Source organism: Perissodus microlepis, chromosome 7 (assembly GCF_051167445.1).
Source record: "Perissodus microlepis isolate ML-2025 ecotype Zambia chromosome 7, ASM5116744v1, whole genome shotgun sequence".
Classification (NCBI taxonomy): Eukaryota; Metazoa; Chordata; class Actinopteri; order Cichliformes; family Cichlidae; genus Perissodus; species Perissodus microlepis.
Window position 1 is genome coordinate 7,576,623 of NC_140467.1, and position 22,112 is coordinate 7,598,734.

Below are 22,112 nucleotides of genomic sequence, written 5' to 3' on the forward strand. Positions count from 1 at the left end.
GTCTCAGGCTCAGAAAGGCCCCTGCAAGATTCTGGGTGGAGGCTGGACCTTTAGACAGACAGGCTGTGTGTGAGTCCTCTGCTGCAGTCCAGGCTGAAACAGTGGACACTTTCATTTGGCGTCATGTCTGCGAGGTTTGTATTTTTATTTACTGACTGAAGATTCGTTTGTTTACGTTGTTGCACAGGCAGCTGAATACAGGTCAGAACTTTGCTGCTTTTCCCATGTATAAAAAATGTTTTCACATCTGTTATGTGCAGGTTGTTCTGTGGATTTCTGCTCCTTGCAGTGTTCCTCAGTGGACTGAATGGATCAAGGTACAGTGGTATAAAGCAAACTCTGCTGATGTTTCCTCTATTTGCGTGTGCATCTGCCAGATGTTTGCATAGCCTCTGTCTGACACTTTCTATAACAGACCAGCTGTAAAGCAGGAGCTCTCCACTATTTTCAATGAGCTGTGGAGTTTGGATGTGAATCGCATGACACCTGGGATAGACTACACGATCTCTGTTCAGGTGACAAATCTTTTCTAGTTTATTTAGCGCCTGCTATGTCTTGTGTTTGTACAAAGACGTGTTCTGTGTTTGAATTGCCTAGGGTAGAGCAAGCTTTGTAAGTCAGGGCAGCCACACGGTGCAGGATCACGCCTCGCAGCCGCTCTTCTCCAACGTTAATGAGAGCAAACTGAGAAATATAACCACTTTCTCTAGTAAGTGTGTAGTTGTGAGCACTCTGAGCTTAAACATTCAGATCGTGTTTGCAGTCATCACTGTAATAAATGGGATTTCTGGGCTCGCAGGCTTTATGACACTGCTGGACAACTATGAGCGGTCTACTGGCGTGACGGAACAAGTCACCATAGAGGAGCTCACAGAGATGGATCTCTTCTTGGACGCCGTCTTAGAGACAAAAGTCATGAAGGTATGCGTCACAACAAGCTCTGTCGAGCAGAAAGTTTACATTTGAGCACTTCAGTTACTCCATTCTGTTGGAGAAACCTGGTAGTTTCAGTCTGAATGTCTCCTCACAGCAACAAGAGAATTGTTTTTGGTATTGCACAACTTTCTATTGTTTCCTACAGTTCATGGTTTTGAGGCTGCAGCTGAACTCTAGAGGGAGTTTTATGTTCTTCCTGTTGCACTGCTGCTCTGCACACATTACTTCAAGACATTACAGAGGCAAAATAACATCTGTGTGCAGCTGTGGAATGTCGCTCTGGCCTCAGCGGTCTCCCAGAAGGGGATCACTGCAGGAATGTGGACATGATGTACTTTTTGTAGGTGGAAGAAACCCCACGCTTTTCAGTGATCTCAGCGGGGACACATGAGACAAATTCCTCACAATAACCCCTCCAACAGCGCCGGGTCTTTTCTCTTCAGAAATAGCACAGCATCTCCTCCTCTCCTCTGACTCTGGGCACACTCAGGTTTGCAACCATGAAGAAGCCAGAAAGAAAATGGAGGAGGATATCAGATATTAAAGGATTTCTTTTCACAAAGTTTAAATGAGAAATCAAAAAAAAGAATCTTTAATAACACAGCTAAAGACAATATGATTCACAGAATCATCGCAGAACAGAACACAGATAGGTGAGGTGCACAAAGTTTATTATCATCCCCAGCCAGTTGTGGCTTCCCCTCCCAGAGCCTGGTTCCTTGGGAGGTTTCTTCCCACTTAAAGGGCTTTTTGCCCTTCCAACTGTAGCCAAGTGATTGCTTACAGTGGTATTGTGCTGTAGGGTCTTTCCAGCCATCCATCTTCTTTCGCTTATCCAGGGCTGGGTCATGGGGGCAGCAGCCCAAGCAGAGTCAAGTCCAAGCAGACCTCCCTCTTCCCAGCCACCTCCTCCGGCTTGTTCGGGGGAACATCAAGGTGTTCCCAGGCCAGCTGAGAGATATAATCTCTCCAGCGTGTCCTGGGTCTGCCATGGGGCCTCCTCCCAGTGGGACATGCCCGGAACGCCTCACCCAGGAGGCGCCCAGGCATCCTTGTCAGATGCCCGAACCACCTAAACTGGCTACTTTCAATGTGAAGGAGCAGTGGCTCTACTCTGAGCAGCGATGAGATTCTGAGACCACCCAAGTGAAATCCTTCCACCACTTTACTACGCCTAGAAATTCTGTCCATAGAAATTATTAACAGAATTGGTGACAAAGGGCAGCCCTGGCGGAGCCCATCACCCACCAGGAGCGAGTCCGACTTATTGCTGGGTATGCGGACCAAGCTCTTCTAACGGTTGTATAAGGATTGAATGGCCCGTAAAATGGGCCAGACACCCCATACTCCCAGAGCACCCCAAAAGGACACCCCGAGGGACACGGTCGAATGCCTGCTCCAAGTCCACAAAACACATGCAGACTGGTTGGGCCAACTCCCATGCACCCTCGAGTGTCCTCGAGAGGATAAAGAGTTGATCCAGTGTTCCACAACCAGGACAAAAACCGCATTGTTCCTCCTGTATCCGTGGTTCAACTAATGGACGGCCTCTCCTTTCCAGCACCCTCGCATAGACCTCCTTCCTGGGAAGGTCTATGCGAGGGTGATTCCCCTATAGTTGGAACACACCCTCTTAGCCAATTTCTTAAAGATGGGAACCACTACTCCGGTCTGCCAATCCAGGGGTACTGTCCCTGACCTCCACGCAACATGGTAGAGGCATGTCAACCAAGACAGGGTCTTTACCTTACAATATTCAACCTCTTCAGGTGACTGGTGTTGTGATTTAGTGCTATAAAAATGTATTTGAATCGAATCTTGCTCACTTTAAGGGCCGCTTCCATCTCACCCAATCTCTAAAATCTTCTTCTGTCACACCAACCCTCTGCATGTCCTCCTTCACTACATCAGTGAACTTTTTCTGCCTTCTTCTTCTTTAAATCTTCAGCATCAGTTTTTCCAACATATCCAGTATTCCTCCTCTGGACATGTCCAAATCATCTCAACCTGCTCAACCTGAGTTGTCCCCCTGATGTACTCATTTGTAATCTTCTCCATCCATGGTGGCAGTGCCACCATCTCCAAATCACACATCACAGCAGGTCTCGCTGCCATCTTGTAAACCTTCCCTTTCTCTCTTGCTGCTGTCACAAATCACCCTGACACTCAACTCCACCCTCCCTGCACCCTGTTCTTAAACACATGAAACTTGCACCACTGGATGAACCAGATGACTGCAGGTTACATTTGGACAAAAAGTCTCATGACTCCATCTTTAGGGCTTAGTTAAATTAAATATTTAATAAGTTAATTTAACAATTAAAGACATATTCATCCAAAAGACACTCTTATAAAGTAGATTAAATATAGTGTTGACATAACATCTAGAGGTATGATTTGTTTTTTTAAAGAGTTAAATGTTGTAATTACATGAACAAAAGTGCTTTATTTCCAAGATAGCATCAGGGTTTTAACACCTTTTACGTTTTTATAATTATTTTAGGTGTAAAAGCTCAAAATAATGACATAAATACATCTGTTCATGTTATTATCACAATATTATTATTATTATTATTATGGCAAGTCAAGTTTGGATTCATAAATATCATCAATGATGTTTCTCCACAGCGGGCTCATCAGTACCTGGTGAGAAAAGGTCAATCCAGCTCTGACTTGAGGCTTTTCAAGAAACAGCTCAACTTGATCTGGTTCCACCTCTACCACAGGCAGAGAAACACAGGGTGAGATCTCCTCCTGCCAACCATCCCGCTTTAACTGTGTCCAGTTGTTAAATTCATCCATGAGATTCTGCTACACTATAATTTAATATGCATTTCTTTGGTAAGAAGTATGTGTGTTTCTGTTCTTAAATTGATCATCACCAGCCTGGACTCCAGTGGATTTGAACATGTGTTTGTTGGCGAGACAAAATCAGGAACAGAAATCATTGGTTTTCACAACTGGGTCCAGTTCTACCTGCAAGAGAAAAACCAACACTTGGACTACAAAGGATATAAAGCCAGGGAGCATGATTTGGTAAGAATAACAGTTCACCAGACAGAAGAGATTCATTTCCTTCGCTGGTAACATAAACATTCATGCTTTTGTCACAGCCTGATCAAGATGACCACGTTCTCAACCTCCAGTTCAGCTGGCACGGCGTGGTGAAGCCCGTTGGCAGTGCCTTCATCGGCACCAGCCCCGAGTTTGAGATGGCCGTCTTCACCATCGTCTTCCTCATGAACACGGAGAGAAGCACCACAGTTGTGGTCAACATTGACCAGTGTCAGATGGAGCTGGTGGTGATCAGACACGGGCGCTCACTCGGGACGGCGTACCCCAAACTGCTCAGCAGCAACGGCAGACATGTCAGGCAGCACGCACACTGATGTGATCCATCATTTTATTCACTTCTGATGAAAACTAATCTTTGTTCAGCAATACGTGGCCTCATTGATAAGGAACTGACCTGCCTAATGTACTGCAAAGGACATTTACATGTATTTCAAGATCACTGTGACCTCAGTAGCTTTAAATAAAATGTTATTTTGGAGTTCAACATTTTTATTTTGCACAGGTTTTTTTTTTTTTAGAAAACAAGTCTTTCTAGGCATTTACATTTATTCAATGTAATATATACAGAACATAGAACTGTGGCATGACCCTTGTGGGGACAGTAAAAGCGAACAAAAGCGAGATCCCGCAAGTGATGAAAAGTAAAGAAAATCATGTGTCCTTCCTCCCTGATGAGGCTTCAAAAAAGAAGGTTGTCCTGCTCCTGTCATCCATGCACATACAACCAAGCATAGGACCCACTGAAAACCTGAAATGATTGGATTTTAAAACCAAGCAAAGGTGGTGTTGATACTTTTGACCAGATGTGCACTCACATGGCTGTGGAAGAAAAACCAAGAAATGGCCCCTTTGCGTCTTCTATGGCATGATCATTGTTGGTGTGAACTCGTGGAGCATTCACAATAAGAATGCAGTGAAGAGAGGTGACAACCAAATGCAGAGGAGGCATTATATGCAGGCTTTGGCACCGGCACTTATCAAACCATTGGCAGAGCAGAGGCTCCCCTCTTCAAATCTGACACGTCAACTCACAGTCCTGATCTGTAGCATGCTCGACATCCCTACCCTTGTCACTCTTGCAGGTAAGGCAGGACCAGCAGTAGAAGAAAGTAGTATTCCCTTAGTGAGGTGTGCTGACTGCCCCGCAGGCTTGGACAGGAAGTGTGTCCATGCCATTATTACCCTGCGTGTACTGACAGCATGTAAGGAATGGGTAAGTAAGAGTGGTCCTAGAATTTGCATGTTATCCTTATTTAGGGCAGTGCTTATGGATAAATATCACAAAGTGGTGATTACCAGGGGAATTCATAGGGTGAAGAAAATATTTTAGTCAATTGATCATTTTCACCCACTCAAAAATGCCATTTTTTGATGTTAGTGATGGTGTTACTCTTTATAGCGACAGTGTTCTAGGGTTAAAGATGACAGTGAGTTCAGCACACTGTTACTGTATACCCATTAGTTTCTCCCATACTTGAAACACATTTTAATCAAGAAGCATTAAAATTTATAAAAGTGTGTAAGGGCTAGTGTGTTCTGTTACCTTCAGGAAGGTAACAACTTCCATTTTTCCAGTTAAAAAGGGAAAACAAACAAATAAACAGCAAGTCTATTTGTTTCTATTTTATTCATAAATCATGGAAAACTATTCGCACTGGGTGCATGTTTATGCACGGTCTCCAAATTGAACACTAGAAAAAACAATATGTCAGAAATGACAAACTGGGACACAGCACGTTCCCCTTCACTCTGCAACTCTCTGTGAGCGAACAGCCTGCACGCCTTTACAATGTTTTCTTTCTTCCTTATTGGAGTTATTTCTGAACCAGCTGCCTGATCCAGATCTTATTTCACCTAACTTCATATTTACTCTCTCTCTCTATCGCTCTCCTGTTTTCTTTAATGAACTGCTGTGATGAAATTTTCAATTCTGTATTATTTATATAGTGACAAATTACAACCTTTGGCTTTGGAGGGTTGTACTTGGCCTGCTACGCTGGATGTAAGAAGCTCTTCTCTCAACTGATCAACATTCCCAAGGCCACAAGGTGGTCTAGTACATCGGCTGTTGCCTTTTCTGTGTACTGAAATGAGGGGATGCAGATAAATGCAATTGCTGTCGGACTATCCAGTCTTTGAGTGATGACGTGATGAATCCTGTTTCTGGGCCCAAAGTGGTCTGCATTTAATAAAGCTGATGTGTTTTTATCATGTTTTAATGCTTTCTATCTTGTTCTATTTAATCTCAACAAGCCTCTAAAACAGTCAGTGATCACTGTTGGCTTCTCTCAGTTTTTATTACTACTAATCATTTTAAAGCTCAGTTTTTAAACCCTTAAGATGTAACTACAGCCCAGCCCATGCAGCAGTATATTAATGACTAACCTCGTATTGTGGATGGATTATCTCAGTGGTTCTCCTGTTTGGTCCATTTACAGCATCCTGCCATGGGATTGCATTTGCCCCTAATCATTGGGAACCCTCACATTAACCTTTATCGAGTGGAAAAAAAGGTTTCCATTCGTTAGTGTTCCTCCTCCAGCTTTACTGTTTATGTTATGTTAACATAGCTTTGTCGCGCTAGCGATAACGTAGCACATCATTATATACCAGCTAGCCCAACCTCAGTAGCCCTACAAACGTCGCTGCTGTTTAGTTTTCTGTCTTCATTTATGTTGGAAGTGATAGCAGAGCTGTACGTTTTAATTTGTTTCATAAATTGCTCAGTCAGAACATGGTATATTATATTTAGATGGGCGCTAGCGAGCTAACGCCCTGCTAACTTCTAACTCCGTTAAATATCATAAATTGTGTTTTCATGGATGTCTGGATGTTAAACTTAATTGTTACACCTGGTAGAGCAGCCACACTGATCATTTTATTACAGATGAGAGAATTTAGACAGTTTTTAACTCTCAATAATGCTGCAGTGATCATTTGACTTAGGGACTTGCAGCGGAGTTTGGGCCCAGACATGGGCAATGACGTCAGACTTAAAGACCGGATAGGAAAACCCGGACATTTTTAACATTCTCGAAAATCCCCCCAGACACTCCGGACGGAACGTGAAAAGTGGACATGTCTGGGGAAAAGAGGACGGTTGGTCACCCTAATCAACTTACCTATGTCACTATACTTAAATATGTAGAATTCTAATACCTGGGAATACCTTAAACCTAGCTGTGGACTGCACAGGGTTCTCAGGGAGAGCAATACTGAGAGACCTGTAGCTTGCTACTGTCAACAACCTTCTACTGCGTAGCAGCATTTCTTATTTAGCTTTCTGTTTTTCTTCTTTTTTTCCACATATAGTGTACATACAGTGTAATGACTGTGAATGCTTGGTGGGATGCTCCTATGCTGGTAAGGAGATTACATTTCAGGACTTAAACCAGACTCTAAGGCAGGGGTGTCAAACTCAAATACACAGTGGGCCAAAATTCAAAACTGGAACAAAGTCGCGGGCTAACATTAATATTTATTGAAAAAAACAATCTTCCTCCAGATATAAGAATGAATCTTTTCTTATGGACTCAAATAAGTTTTGCTGGAAAACTGAATATGGAACAAGCAAAGCTTAATAATAAACAATATATAAATTAGCTGTATAATACCAGTAGGCCAGCTCTAATAGTAATTTGGTATGGCTTCGCGGGCCAAATGTAATTAGGCTGCGGGCCAAATTTGGCCCAGAGTTTGACACCTATGCTCTAAGGAATTGCTGTGTCTAATTTTGCGATGCTGCGATTAACAAACTGGGTTCTGTTTGGAGGTTGAAGAGGAACTTTCCCTCACCGGGCCGACAGCCGTCCGTGCCACAGTTTATCTCACGCAGCGCAGTGTTAATTTTAAAATGATCAAATACTTTAGACAATGTATATTCTTCAATGACAAAAAATACAAGTGTTCATTTAAGCAAATAAACAGAGCCGTAAGAGATGTTTTTCAGAAATTGTTGTCTTTATTTTGATTTGCAACTAACAAATTTTTTTAAAATTTGTAGTTTTTGTTGTGCTCTCTATTATGTGAACCCCTCACCTAATTTGTTATGTTTTTTAACAAATTAAACCCCAACAATCAAATGATCCCCTGTGAGCAAGCACTAGGCACAGTGGAAAGGAAAAACTCCCTTTAAACAGGAAGAAACCTTTGACAGAACCAGGCTCAGGAAGGGGCAGCCATCTGTCACGACTGGTTGGGGGGTGAGAGGCAAAAGAAAAGAAAAATGAGAGCACAAGTTAGCTAAATGTTGCTCATGTTGTCTAACATGAACAACGTATGGTTTTCTGGACTGTGGATGAAAAGCAGTCCATCATTACTAGTCTTTAAAAGGGAACTAATCCATCACCAAGGTAGCAATATGGCTCAAGGAGGCCATAGACAGAGTTAAATAGGCAATAACTGTCAAGCATTGAAAAGCCCCAGTAAGCTGCAGGTATAATAAGGCCTACTGCGGCAACACCTAAACCTATTTTAAGTAGGCGTTTAGCACCATGACGCCATGAACCACTAGTCGGAACCACGTCAGGAGATGGTTCTGAGACAGGAGAATCAAGCTCTTCAGGTTGAAGACCAAGATTCTCCTGTGTCGGGACCACATCAGGAGGTGGTTCCAAGGCAGGAAAAAAAAGCTCCTCAGGTTCAGGAGCAAGATTCTCCAGCTGCAGAGCCTCCAGAGATTCCACCTGTGACTGTTTTTCGTCCTGAGCCTTTCTCACCCGACGCTGAAGAATACATATTTCTTTTTTCAGCTCAACTATCTGTTCTGTCTTTTGATCTATTTCTCTATTCTGTTTTTCTATTATCTCTTCTTTTTTTGTTATTTTATGGTGAGCTTCTCCCACTTGGTGCTCAAGTCTCTCTAATGCTTCCTTGAGATCTGCGTTCTCTTTCTTTTGTTCATTTCTCTCACTTTCAATCTGAGACAACTGAGCAGCAATGCGGCTGTTCTGCTCAAGGAGAGATTCTTCCATTCCCAGAAAGTCACGGTGCATCGTCTGAATGGTGTTAACCTGTTCCTGCAATTTGGCCTCCAGAGATTCCACCTGTGACTGTTTTTCATCCAGAGCCTGTCTCACCCTACACTGAAGAATACATATTTCCTTTTTCAGCTCAACTGTGAGTTCTGTCTTGTGATCTATTTCTCTATTCTGTTTTTCTATTATCTCTTCTTTTTTTGTTATTTTATGGTGAGCTTCTCCCACTTGGTGCTCAAGTCTCTCTAACGCTTCCTTGAGATCTGCGTTCTCTTTCTTTTGTTCATTTCTCTCACTTTCTATCTGAGACAACTCAGCAACAATGCTGCTGTTCTGCTCAAGGAGAGATTCTTCCATTCTCAGAAAATCATAGTGCATCGTCTGAATGGTTTTAACCTGTTCCTGCAATTTGGCCTCCAGAGATTCCACCTGTGACTGTTTTTCGACCTGAGCCTGTCTCACCTGACATTGGAGATCGCATATTTCTTGTATCTGCTCAACTATCAGTTTCTGGTTTTGCACTATTTCCCCATTCTGTTTTTCTATTATCTCATTTTTTGTTGTTGTTTCAACATGAGCTTTTTCCACTTGGTACTCAAGAGTCTCTAAAGTTTTCTTGAGTTTTGCATTCTCTTTTTTTTGTTCGTTTCTCTCACTTTCAATCAGTGACAGCTGAGCAGCAATGCTGCTGTTCTGCTCAAGCAGAGATGCTTCCTTTTCCTGAAATTCATGAAGCATCATCCGAAAGGTTCTAACCTCTGCTTGCAAATTTTTATTCTCTGCAACAATTAGAGCTTCGATGTCATCTGACTGTTGAGTCACTTCTTCAAGCTCAACCATGCCTTCCCTAAAACGGATATTCCTGTCATGCACATCTGTACTAATTTGTTCACGCTCATTTTTAAAGCGATAGTAATTTTTTTTGTAATAATTCTTTTTGCGCTTTAGGGTGCTTAACTCCAACTGGAGTTCTTGTATTTTCATTTGAAGGTCCCTAGGCTCCGATATTTCTCTCTCCACTAACCCATATAGTTCGTGTGATTCCGCTGGAATCGCTCTGTCAGACTGTGAATTATTGACTATTTCTCGTGACATTTCTTTAAAAGCTTAATGCAACGTGTCGAAAGAAAAATACGTGTGCTTAATTATTTAACTTTAAAATATTTCCTTTCTGAAAGGTTGTCAAAGGAGCTTGCAAAGAAAAGCGTCTGGACTTCTTTAAGTTACTTGAAGACGTTTCACCTCTCATCCGAGAAGCTTCTTCAGTTCTAAGGTCAAATGGTGGAGAGTCTCAGATATAAACCTAGTGGGAGTATCCCCCCACAGAGGGACAAAAGGACCCCCTGATGATCCTCTAATCGCCTGAGCCAAGGTGTGAAACTGGGTGTGGGTCCCAATCAGCCAGAGTTTTACCCGAAACTCTGGCTGATTGGGACAGTACGGAGCCCCGCAAGGGACATGGGAGAAAAAAATGAGATGAACTTTTGCGAGCGCTCGCAAAAGTAACACGGGATCTCACAAAAGTTTTGCGAGCGTCCGCAAAAGATCCCGCTACTTTTTGATGGCGGTTCTGTTGAAGGGTGCGGTACGGTACGGAGCAGAAATGGAGGAGGATTTAGAACATTTCCTGCGGTCAAGAGAGGTCCCACAAGAGGACATCATACACATGCACCAAGACAAAGTACGTATAAAATTCCGTAAGTCAAAGAACAAGACAGCATAAAACACCGGGGTTGAGAAGGCGAGTAACTTGTTGAAAAACACTTGTTGTATATGCAAGCCTTTAATGTTAACTCTTGTAAATATGTTCAGGTTAATTAACATAACTGGTTAAGTGCACATATGTTTTGAAATTTCATAATGTTATCTGGCTGTGCCGTTACCATGGTAACGTGGACGCCACTGTAATACATCCTTTTACTCTTGTAAGTGAGACATGTAGGCTGAAAATAAAGAGGCGTATCTTTTTTCAATGTCTTAAAATCTATTGACATATTTTGTAGACTTTTTAAGAACATTCATGATTTTTAATAGGCGAAGGTAAAAGATTGAAGAAGAGGCTCATAAACTTGAAGGGTTAATGTGTCTGCTGTCAATTATTGCAGTACTTGCACAAATAAATTTCAGACATATTCAGAACATTGATATTTTAGAATCTGTATAATTCATTTACATTTCTTATGGAAAGTGCATGTTTTTTCTTGTACCCAGGACCATGGACTGAATATCATTGCACAAGGTTTGCCTTTAGATTCAAGCAACCAACTTTCCCCATCAAATTCAGGAGATCCACAGAGCCCCCTACGTGTATCAATTCACAGGATAAAGGTTGTTGATGATCTTTTGGCTGTATTTATGGACAGTAGCATAATGAATGTGACTTTAAAGTTGAACTTTGTAAATGAAAATGCTGTTGATGATGCTGGGGTGTCAAGGGAGGTTTACACTGCATTTTGGGAGCAATTTTTGGAACAGTGTGAAGGTGAAACTGAACGAGTTCCAAGGCTGAGGCCAGACTTTTGTGAGGCTAAAAGGCAAGCAGTTGGGCAGATATGGGTGAAAGGCTTACTAGATCATGGTGTCTTTCCTGTGAGGCTGTCAAAGGCATCAGTTGATGTAGACATTCTGATTACCGTACATCATTTCTCAACTATCTCCCTCCTGTTGAGAGATCAGCTGTTGAGAAAGCTCTGAAAGGCACATTGGATGAAAATGATGAAGAGGACCTGCGTCACCTTTTTTACAAGGATGGGTTCCCACTTCCCATCACCTAAGAACAACATGCATCCTGCCATTGAAACAATGGCTCATAAGGCCATTCTCCAAGAGCCAAAGTATATAATGGATTGCTTCTCCACACCCATGGCACGTCTGCAGCTGAAACTGTCAGACAAGGAAAGTGTGTTGTCTCTGTATGAGACAAAGAAGGCCACAGGCAAAAGAGTAGTGCAGCTATTTGAAACAACAAAATTGATACTGTCTCAGGGAGAACAGACAACCTTTAACCATCTTCAGCGTTATGTCAAAAACACTGATGAAACAAAGCTGAAAAAATCCTGCACTTCTGCACAGGATCTTCTGTGATCTGTGTTGACAAAATTTGTGTGTGCTTTAATGCTGAAACTGGGCTCAACAGAAGGCCTGTTGCTCATACCTGTGGCGCTACCCTTGAAGTGCCATTTACTTACAGTTCTTATCCTGAATTTTGTACCAGGTTCGACAATGTCCTTTCCAGCAATTACTTTGAAATGGACATCATTTGAACTTGATGTGTGTACTAATGGTTACAGCTGTAATTGTTATATGTATGATTATCCTTGAGTTCATAAATTCTGTCTTTTTTTTTTATTTATCATTGAAGCATTTGATACATTCAGCCGTACAGTGAGCAGTCATCAATTTAATTTTCTGATGGTTTAGTTGTATGTTACCTCAGATTTCACAAGGACTTTTTATTGTTTAAAATGCTTTGAAAATGACTTTTCCTCTGTTAATGTGTTTCCTCTTTTTTGATAAATGAGTTCAAATAAAAGCAGCTCCAGTTATTCAGATATTTTAAGATAAAATAAATTTTTTAACTGTTCTCAATTTTCTTCCATGGTCCATATTCTTTAGTCCATCCATCTCTTAAACGTTAATGTTGATTCAGAACAAAACCCTTACTTTAGCTTGATGCTGAGAAACTGAACTTTTTAACACAGGGTTCTATGAGGGCTGGCTGGCTTTTGAATCCAGCACACCAGAGCCTGACCAGAAACTGGTCGCTCCTGATATGGGCGTCACTTATGGCTGCCGTAATAGCATTTGAGCTTCTGATGAGATCACGCATGAGGCGTTTTCATAATAAGACACGAAACGAATGCTGAATAAAATTTGAAATGTTTCTGCTGAGCTATTTAACAAGTCAGCAGCGCCGCTGTGTGGTCCAATGGGCGTACTGCATATTAAATCAAACGAGACGCTGAAAATGAGAGATGTGGATAGTTTTCCATTGTTTCTAATGCAGGACGCTTCGCAGAGCATCACGCACACAGACAAAATTCTTTTTAAATAAATTATGTTAAAACGTTGAATTATGTTAATCAATGATGCAACAAAGTAAAAAATACTCCATTACTGTACTCATGTAGAGTTACAGTATTCGAGAATTCTCCTGAGAGCTTTGGTTTTACACCAAACATCTGAAGTCAAACGTCTCCACTTTCTCCCCCCTCACATTTCCAAAATGAGCTTCTTACTTTAGGTTTAACACATTTGATATGAATCATTTCTTTTGTGGCCACACACCGTCCTGACTTCAACATGATTTCAGCGTAAAACGATCCTGCTGGTGAATCATCAACAGTGCTTATCACGCATGACTGATGTAGTAGACTAGAATTAGTAGAATTCATGCATCATTTAATGTATCAAATGAAGGATATGTTTGGAGAAAGAGTTTCTAACAGTGTCTTTTTGTTCCTTACAGTAGTTAACCGTGTAACTTTAACGTCTCAAACTTTAAACTTCCAAACCACCAGATTCTTTTAACATTAAACAAAATACTGTTTTTAAATATTAGCTTTTATTTCTCCATATAAAATCAAATAGAAGCGTTTCAGTTATCTTGGAGGCATTTGTGATGAGGGGAAAAGATGTGGAAATCAAACTGTCCTTTACTCAGTAGAAAGACTTTTATACATCACGCGTCTTAGTTTGAAGGCTGGTCTATCGTTATCATCTCGACTTCCTGTCATGCCAACCTCTCTGCAGTGCAGATTTGATTTACCATTATCTAATGTCAAAAGGGGGATGGTGCGTTACAAGGCAGCGAGAGAGACAGAAAGGCAGGAGAGTTCAGGTAAGAGTTGGATTTTAAATACAGGGCTTTGTGCGCGAGCAGGCGGAGATGAGGATCCAAATGCAGGACTCGAACACAGAATTGTAACTCAAAACCTCAGCTTTATTGCTGGAGAAATTAAAATATGAACAGAACAAGGATAGTGAAAACGAAAATACTGAACACAGTATAAAACACACAGGCATAATCCGATGGCACGATGCAGCACTGAGCAAGGGCAAACACAGGGCTAATATACACAGGGAAGTAATCAGGGAATGGAAAACAGGAGGGAGACACAGCTGGGAGAGATTGGGGCTAACGAGTCAGGGGATCGAAGCTGGACACACTGACATAAGACACAATCCTTCAAAATAAAACAGGAAACAATACACACTAAACTAAGACACGGACTGGACAGAGAGAGACAGACTAGACACTGAACTAAACCAGCAAGAAACATGAGAACACAAAACCTAAGAACTAATCCCTAAACAAGAATAACTAAAACATAGATTAATAATCACCATCATCATCATCATCATCATCATCATCATAACTAACAAAAGCACCACAAGAGAATAAGAAAACAATCCATAATGCCAAAACACACCAAAACATAACAACTCAAAATACTGGGTCAAACTGACCCAGAACCATGACAGGTGAGGAGATGTCATTTCAGGACTTAAACCAGACTCTAAGAAATTGCTGTGTCTAATTTTGCGATGCTGCGAGTAACAAACTGGGTTCAGTTTGGAGGTTGAAGAGGAACTTTCCCTCGCCAGGCCGACAGCCGTCTGTGCCACAGTTTATCTCATCTCAGTTTATCTCATGCAGCGCAGGGCTAAATTTAAAATTATTAAATACTTAGGCCAATGTATATTCTTCTATGACAAAAAATACAAGTGTTCATTTAAGCAAATAAACAGAGCCGTAAGAGATGTTTTTCAGAAACTGTTGTCTTTATTTTGATTTGCAACTAACAAATTTTTTTAAAATAATAGAGAGCACAACAAAAACTACAATTTTTTTTTTTAAATTTGTAGTTTTTGTTGTGCTCTCTATTATGTGAACCCCTCACCTAATTTGTTATGTTTTTTTTTAACAACTTAAACCCCAACAATCAAATGATCCCCTGTGAGCAAGCACTAGGCACAGTGGAAAGGAAAAACTCCCTTTAAACAGGAAGAAACCTTTGACAGAACCAGGCTCAGGAAGGGGCAGCCATCTGTCACGACTGGTTGGGGGGTGAGAGGCAAAAGAAAAGAAAAATGAGAGCACAAGTTAGCTAAATGTTGCTCATGTTGTCTAACATGAACAACGTATGGTTTTCTGGACTGTGAATGAAAAGCAGTCCATCATTACTAGTCTTTAAAAAGGGACTAATCGATCATCAAGGTAGCAATATGGCTCAAGGAGGCCAGAGACAGAGTTAAATAGGCAATAACTGTCAAGCTTTGAAAAGCCCCAGTAAGCTGCAGGTATAATAAGGCCTACTGCGGCAACACCTAAACCTATTTTAAGTAGGTGTTTGGCACCATGACGCCATGAACCTCTACTAGTCGGAACCACGTCAGGAGATGGTTCTGAGACAGGAGAATCAAGCTCTTTGGGTTCAGGAGCAAGATTGTCCTGTGTCGGGACCAAATCAGGAGGTGGTTCCGAGACTGGAGAAACAAGCTCCTCGGGTTCAGGAGCAAGATTCTCCTGTGTCGGCACCACATCAGGAGATGGTTCCGAGACAGGAGAAACAAGCTCCTCGGGTTCAGGAGCAAGATTCTCCAGCTGCAGAGGTTCACCAGTGATGTTGTGAACAGCAGCTAATATTTCTTCTTCCTCCTCCCTTCTCAGCTCATCCTTAAGATTATTAATTATTTCTCTTTTCATTTTAAGATGTTCATAAAGTTCATCTATGAGATCTTCATTATGAACAATCTTGAAATTTTGCTTTTTGACTTTTTCTTCCAGCCAAAATATTTTCAGTGTCAGACTTTCTGTTGTCTTTTCTTGATACTCAAGATTTTGTAAACGTTTCTTGAGATTTGTGTTCGCTGTTTTTAATTTGTTTATCTCAGCAGCAATGCTGCTGTTCTCCTTAAGGAGATATTCTTCTTTCTGGTGAAAGTCACGGCACATCCTCTGAATGGTGCTAACCTGCTCCTGCATTTTAGCCTCCAGAGATTCCACCTGCGACTGCTTTTCATCCAGTGTCTGTCTCACCTGGCGCTGAAGAGTACAAATTTCTCTTTTCAGCTCAACTGTGAGTTCTGTCTTACGAAATATTTCCCTATATTGTTTTTCTATTATCTCTTCTTTTTTCATTGTTTTATGGTGAGCTTCTCCCACTTGCTGCTCAAGTCTCTCTAAAGAGTCCTTGAGATCTACGTTCTCTTTTTTTTGCTCGTTTCTCTCACTTTCTATCTGAGACAACTCCGCAGCAATGCTGCTGTTCTGCTCAATGAGAGATTCCGTCTTTTCCAAAAAGTCATGGTGCATTGTCTGAACGTTCTTTTCCTGTTCCTGGAGTTTAGCCTCCAGAGATGCCACCTGTGTCTGATTTTTTTCAGCCTGAGCCTTCATGTGTTTAAGCTTATCTCTTGACTGATGGAAATGATCTTTATAATAATTCTTTTTGCACTTTAGGGTGCTCAACTCCAACTGGAGTTGTTGAATTTTCATTTGAAGCTCCATAGGGTCAGGTATTTCTCTCTCCATCAACCCATACAGTCTTTGTGATTCCTCTCGAATCTCTCCGTCAGACTGTGAATTATTAAATGCTTCGTTTGACATTTCTTTAAACTCTTAATGCAAAGTGTCGACAAGAAAAAAATGTTTGCTTAATTGTTTGAGTTTAAAAAATAGTCCCTTTCTGAAAGGTTTCTGGTTTGCTAAACACAACTCGCTGTTTCTGAAAACGTTCCAAGTAAAACTGTGCTTGCAAAGGTGAAGAGGGGGTATTTAAGGACTTTCGTGGCTTCGAATTTGACGTCAGCGCTCTTTGAGCCTTTGATCCTTTGTTCGATCAAAGGGTCACATGACAGCTGTGCGTAATTCTGCGCATGCTCAGAGAATACCCATTGTGATGCACGGTTTTGTTTTGTTTTGAATTTTTTTTAAATACCCTGAAAACAGTGTTGCCAACTTAGCGATTTTGTCGCTGTATTTAGGGAGTTTTCAAACCCCCCTTACCGTCGTTTTTTTTTTCTAAAAAGCGACTAGCGACAAATCTGGCGACTTTTTCTGGTGTTATTGGAGGCTTATTTATGACGACTTTTGACGTGAAAGCGCTTGTTGCTCTTACTCTCAACAAGCAGCGGGTGCTGCCGTGGGCACCTCGCTCGTGCCAAAGCGCTCACAGGCGGAGGATAGTCCTCCTCCAGCCGCTATCAGGGCAGGAGATGTTCACGTGCGTCCAAACTGCAAATGAATCGCGCACGAGCAAAGCCGCCGCTCCCGCACTGACTGTAACGCAGTCAATTCTTCTTTTGCTGTTATGCTGTTTTGTGGATCACAAGGTTTAAAACTACTTGTAAACACACACACACACACACACACACACACACACACAGTAACTCCACCCTAACCTGCAGCTGCAGCGCAAATAACAACGAAAATTATTTGTAAACGTGTCCTGGAGTTTACAGGTGCAGACAGTGCAACAGCTTCCAGGTCATTTATTCTGCCAATATGGCAAGAAGGTAATAACTGCTTCAAGCACTGTCTATATCAGGGGTAGGCAACGCCAGGCCTCGAGGGCCGGTGTCCTGCAGGTTTTAGATCTCACCCTGGGTCAACACACCTGAATCAAATGATTAGTTCATTACCAGCCCCCTGGAGAACTTCAAGACATGTTGAGGAGGTAATTTAGCCATTTGAATCAGCTGTGTTGGTTCAAGGACACATCTAAAACCTGCAGTCACTTTCTCTGAAAAGGGTGAGATCGATGACGAAACTGCAGCTTGTACCCCCAGGACATTGTTATCAAAACCATCTTATAAGGCCTCTCATCTCTCACTGAGAATGGCAAAACACTGCAATTAATTAGACAAAGTGTGTCTCAGGTGCCCCACTAACTTGATATCTTGTTGCCAACTAAGCAAGTGTTTGCTTAGGCAATCCAGACAAGAATTCCAGCAAGCTGCAGGAGGTCACCTGAAACGTCCACCAACTTACTTATGTCAGTATACTTAAATGTGTTAAATTCTAATACCTGAGAATACCTTAAACCTAGCTGTGCACAGGGTTCTCAGGGAGAGCAATACTGAAAGATACTGAGAGACCTGTAGCTTGCTACTGTCAACAACCTTCTACTGCTTAGAAGTATTTCTTATTTGGCTTTCTGTTTTTCTTCTTTTTTTCATATATAGTGTACATACAGTGTAATGACTGTGAATGCTTCTATGCTGGAAACGTCAGGGCTTTGTCTGCGAGCAGGCGGAGATGAGGATCCAAATGCAGGACTCGAACACAGAATTATAACTCAAAACCTCAGCTTTATTGCTGGAGAAATTAAAACATGAACAGAACAAGGATAGTGAAAACGAAAATACTGAACACAGTATAAAACACACAGGCATAATCCGATGGCACGATGCAGCACTGAGCAAGGGCAAACACAGGGCTAATATACACAGGGAAGTAATCAGGGAATGGAAAACAGGAGGGAGACACAGCTGGGAGAGATTGGGGCTAACGAGTCAGGGGATCGAAGCTGGACACACTGACATAAGACACAATCCTTCAAAATAAAACAGGAAACAATACACACTAAACTAAGACACGGACTGGACAGAGAGAGACAGACTAGACACTGAACTAAACCAGCAAGAAACATGAGAACACAAAACCTAAGAACTAATCCCTAAACAAGAATAACTAAAACATAGATTAATAATCACCATCATCATCATCATCATCATAACTAACAAAAGCACCACAAGAGAATAAGAAAACAATCCATAATGCCAAAACACACCAAAACATAACAACTCAAAATACTGGGTCAAACTGACCCAGAACCGTGACAGGTGAGGAGATGTCATTTCAGGACTTAAACCAGACTCTAAGAAATTGCTGTGTCTAATTTTGCGATGCTGCGAGTAACAAACTGGGTTCAGTTTGGAGGTTGAAGAGGAACTTTCCCTCGCCAGGCCGACAGCCGTCTGTGCCACAGTTTATCTCATCTCAGTTTATCTCATGCAGCGCAGGGCTAAATTTAAAATTATTAAATACTTAGGCCAATGTATATTCTTCTATGACAAAAAATACAAGTGTTCATTTAAGCAAATAAACAGAGCCGTAAGAGATGTTTTTCAGAAACTGTTGTCTTTATTTTGATTTGCAACTAACAAATTTTTTTAAAATAATAGAGAGCACAACAAAAACTACAATTTTTTTTTTAAATTTGTAGTTTTTGTTGTGCTCTCTATTATGTGAACCCCTCACCTAATTTGTTATGTTTTTTTTTAACAACTTAAACCCCAACAATCAAATGATCCCCTGTGAGCAAGCACTAGGCACAGTGGAAAGGAAAAACTCCCTTTAAACAGGAAGAAACCTTTGACAGAACCAGGCTCAGGAAGGGGCAGCCATCTGTCACGACTGGTTGGGGGGTGAGAGGCAAAAGAAAAGAAAAATGAGAGCACAAGTTAGCTAAATGTTGCTCATGTTGTCTAACATGAACAACGTATGGTTTTCTGGACTGTGAATGAAAAGCAGTCCATCATTACTAGTCTTTAAAAAGGGACTAATCGATCATCAAGGTAGCAATATGGCTCAAGGAGGCCAGAGACAGAGTTAAATAGGCAATAACTGTCAAGCTTTGAAAAGCCCCAGTAAGCTGCAGGTATAATAAGGCCTACTGCGGCAACACCTAAACCTATTTTAAGTAGGTGTTTGGCACCATGACGCCATGAACCTCTACTAGTCGGAACCACGTCAGGAGATGGTTCTGAGACAGGAGAATCAAGCTCTTCGGGTTCAGGAGCAAGATTGTCCTGTGTCGGGACCAAATCAGGAGGTGGTTCCGAGACTGGAGAAACAAGCTCCTCGGGTTCAGGAGCAAGATTCTCCTGTGTCGGCACCACATCAGGAGATGGTTCTGAGACAGGAGAAACAAGCTCCTCGGGTTCAGGAGCAAGATTCTCCTGTCTCGGCACCACATCAGGAGATGGTTCCGAGACAGGAGAAACAAGCTCCTCGGGTTCAGGAGCAAGATTCTCCAGCTGCAGAGGTTCACCAGTGATGTTGTGAACAGCAGCTAATATTTCTTCTTCCTCCTCCCTTCTCAGCTCATCCTTAAGATTATTAATTATTTCTCTTTTCATTTTAAGATGTTCATAAAGTTCATCTATGAGATCTTCATTATGAACAATCTTGAAATTTTGCTTTTTGACTTTTTCTTCCAGCCAAAATATTTTCAGTGTCAGACTTTCTGTTGTCTTTTCTTGATACTCAAGATTTTGTAAACGTTTCTTGAGATTTGTGTTCGCTGTTTTTAATTTGTTTATCTCAGCAGCAATGCTGCTGTTCTCCTTAAGGAGATATTCTTCTTTCTGGTGAAAGTCACGGCACATCCTCTGAATGGTGCTAACCTGCTCCTGCATTTTAGCCTCCAGAGAAACCTGCTCCTGCATTTTAGCCTCCAGAGATTCCACCTGCGACTGCTTTTCATCCAGTGTCTGTCTCACCTGGCGCTGAAGAGTACAAATTTCTCTTTTCAGCTCAACTGTGAGTTCTGTCTTACGAAATATTTCCCTATATTGTTTTTCTATTATCTCTTCTTTTTTCATTGTTTTATGGTGAGCTTCTCCCACTTGCTGCTCAAGTCTCTCTAAAGAGTCCTTGAGATCTGCGTTCTCTTTTTTTTGCTCGTTTCTCTCACTTTCTATCTGAGACAACTCCGCAGCAATGCTGCTGTTCTGCTCAATGAGAGATTCCGTCTTTTCCAAAAAGTCATGGTGCATTGTCTGAACGTTCTTTTCCTGTTCCTGGAGTTTAGCCTCCAGAGATGCCACCTGTGTCTGATTTTTTTCAGCCTGAGCCTTCATGTGTTTAAGCTTATCTCTTGACTGATGGAAATGATCTTTATAATAATTCTTTTTGCACTTTAGGGTGCTCAACTCCAACTGGAGTTGTTGAATTTTCATTTGAAGCTCCATAGGGTCAGGTATTTCTCTCTCCATCAACCCATACAGTCTTTGTGATTCCTCTCGAATCTCTCCGTCAGACTGTGAATTATTAAATGCTTCGTTTGACATTTCTTTAAACTCTTAATGCAAAGTGTCGACAAGAAAAAAATGTTTGCTTAATTGTTTGAGTTTAAAAAATAGTCCCTTTCTGAAAGGTTTCTGGTTTGCTAAACACAACTCGCTGTTTCTGAAAACGTTCCAAGTAAAACTGTGCTTGCAAAGGTGAAGAGGGGGTATTTAAGGACTTTCGTGGCTTCGAATTTGACGTCAGCGCTCTTTGAGCCTTTGATCCTTTGTTCGATCAAAGGGTCACATGACAGCTGTGCGTAATTCTGCGCATGCTCAGAGAATACCCATTGTGATGCACGGTTTTGTTTTGTTTTGAATTTTTTTAAATACCCTGAAAACAGTGTTGCCAACTTAGCGATTTTGTCGCTGTATTTAGGGAGTTTTCAAACCCCCCTTACCGTCGTTTTTTTTTTCTAAAAAGCGACTAGCGACAAATCTGGCGACTTTTTCTGGTGTTATTGGAGGCTTATTTATGACGACTTTTGACGTGAAAGCGCTTGTTGCTCTTACTCTCAACAAGCAGCGGGTGCTGCCGTGGGCACCTCGCTCGTGCCAAAGCGCTCACAGGCGGAGGATAGTCCTCCTCCAGCCGCTATCAGGGCAGGAGATGTTCACGTGCGTCCAAACTGCAAATGAATCGCGCACGAGCAAAGCCGCCGCTCCCGCACTGACTGTAACGCAGTCAATTCTTCTTTTACTGTTATGCTGTTTTGTGGATCACAAGGTTTAAAACTACTTGTAAACACACACACACACACACACAGTAACTCCACCCTAACCTGCAGCTGCAGCGCAAATAACAACGAAAATTATTTGTAAACGTGTCCTGGAGTTTACAGGTGCAGACAGTGCAACAGCTTCCAGGTCATTTATTCTGCCAATATGGCAAGAAGGTAATAACTGCTTCAAGCACTGTCTATATCAGGGGTAGGCAACGCCAGGCCTCGAGGGCCGGTGTCCTGCAGGTTTTAGATCTCACCCTGGGTCAACACACCTGAATCAAATGATTAGTTCATTACCAGCCCCCTGGAGAACTTCAAGACA

At 41.7% G+C, this 22,112-nt stretch overlaps 4 protein-coding genes and 1 pseudogene across 4 annotated transcripts; 2 read left to right on the forward strand and 3 right to left on the reverse strand.

Annotated features, from left to right (window-relative positions):
- Positions 1-22: 22 nt before the first annotated feature.
- endouc (endonuclease, polyU-specific C) lies at positions 23-4,495 on the forward strand. Its single transcript, XM_084933092.1, has 8 exons — positions 23-134; positions 261-317; positions 416-515; positions 598-709; positions 800-921; positions 3,565-3,677; positions 3,822-3,972; positions 4,050-4,495. Exons 1-8 carry the CDS (start codon positions 124-126, stop codon positions 4,323-4,325), a joined length of 942 nt encoding a protein of 313 aa, XP_084789218.1. The 5' UTR covers positions 23-123; the 3' UTR covers positions 4,326-4,495.
- A 1,534-nt stretch (positions 4,496-6,029) lies between these two features.
- LOC146382441 (uncharacterized) lies at positions 6,030-10,082 on the reverse strand. Its single transcript, XM_084936744.1, has 3 exons — positions 9,861-10,082; positions 8,730-9,440; positions 6,030-6,095 (listed from the first exon to the last, which is right to left on the reverse strand). Exons 1-3 carry the CDS (start codon positions 10,080-10,082, stop codon positions 6,030-6,032), a joined length of 999 nt encoding a protein of 332 aa, XP_084792870.1.
- Positions 10,083-10,548: 466 nt separating this feature from the next.
- LOC146382442 (uncharacterized) lies at positions 10,549-12,795 on the forward strand (annotated as a pseudogene).
- Positions 12,796-14,479: 1,684 nt separating this feature from the next.
- Positions 14,480-16,914, reverse strand: LOC146382443 (uncharacterized). The gene has a single exon (XM_084933093.1). The coding sequence runs from the start codon at positions 16,597-16,599 to the stop codon at positions 15,181-15,183; it is 1,419 nt and encodes a 472-aa protein (XP_084789219.1). The 5' UTR covers positions 16,600-16,914; the 3' UTR covers positions 14,480-15,180.
- Positions 16,915-18,295: 1,381 nt separating this feature from the next.
- Positions 18,296-21,669, reverse strand: LOC146382444 (uncharacterized). Its single transcript, XM_084932505.1, has one exon. It carries the CDS (start codon positions 21,066-21,068, stop codon positions 19,545-19,547), a length of 1,524 nt encoding a protein of 507 aa, XP_084788631.1. The 5' UTR covers positions 21,069-21,669; the 3' UTR covers positions 18,296-19,544.
- Between the last annotated feature and the right edge of the window lie 443 nt (positions 21,670-22,112).

Bases quoted from the DNA above. Each gene is read 5' to 3' on its own strand.
- endouc (XM_084933092.1), top strand. The intron at 516-597 runs GTGACAAATCTT...TGAATTGCCTAG, and splicing joins ACTACACGATCTCTGTTCAG to GGTAGAGCAAGCTTTGTAAG. The intron at 710-799 runs GTAAGTGTGTAG...CTGGGCTCGCAG, and splicing joins AAATATAACCACTTTCTCTA to GCTTTATGACACTGCTGGAC.
- LOC146382441 (XM_084936744.1), bottom strand. From the start codon at position 10,082: ATGTCACGAGAAATAGTCAATAATTCACAGTCTGACAGAGCGATTCCA. The intron at 9,441-9,860 runs GTGCATGACAGG...CAGGTGAGACAG, and splicing joins GTGAACAAATTAGTACAGAT to GCTCAGGTCGAAAAACAGTC. The intron at 6,096-8,729 runs GTGAGAAAGGCT...CCCTCATTTCAG, and splicing joins TATGTATTCTTCAGCGTCGG to TACACAGAAAAGGCAACAGC.
- LOC146382443 (XM_084933093.1), bottom strand. From the start codon at position 16,599: ATGTCAAACGAAGCATTTAATAATTCACAGTCTGACGGAGAGATTCGA.
- LOC146382444 (XM_084932505.1), bottom strand. From the start codon at position 21,068: ATGTCAAACGAAGCATTTAATAATTCACAGTCTGACGGAGAGATTCGA.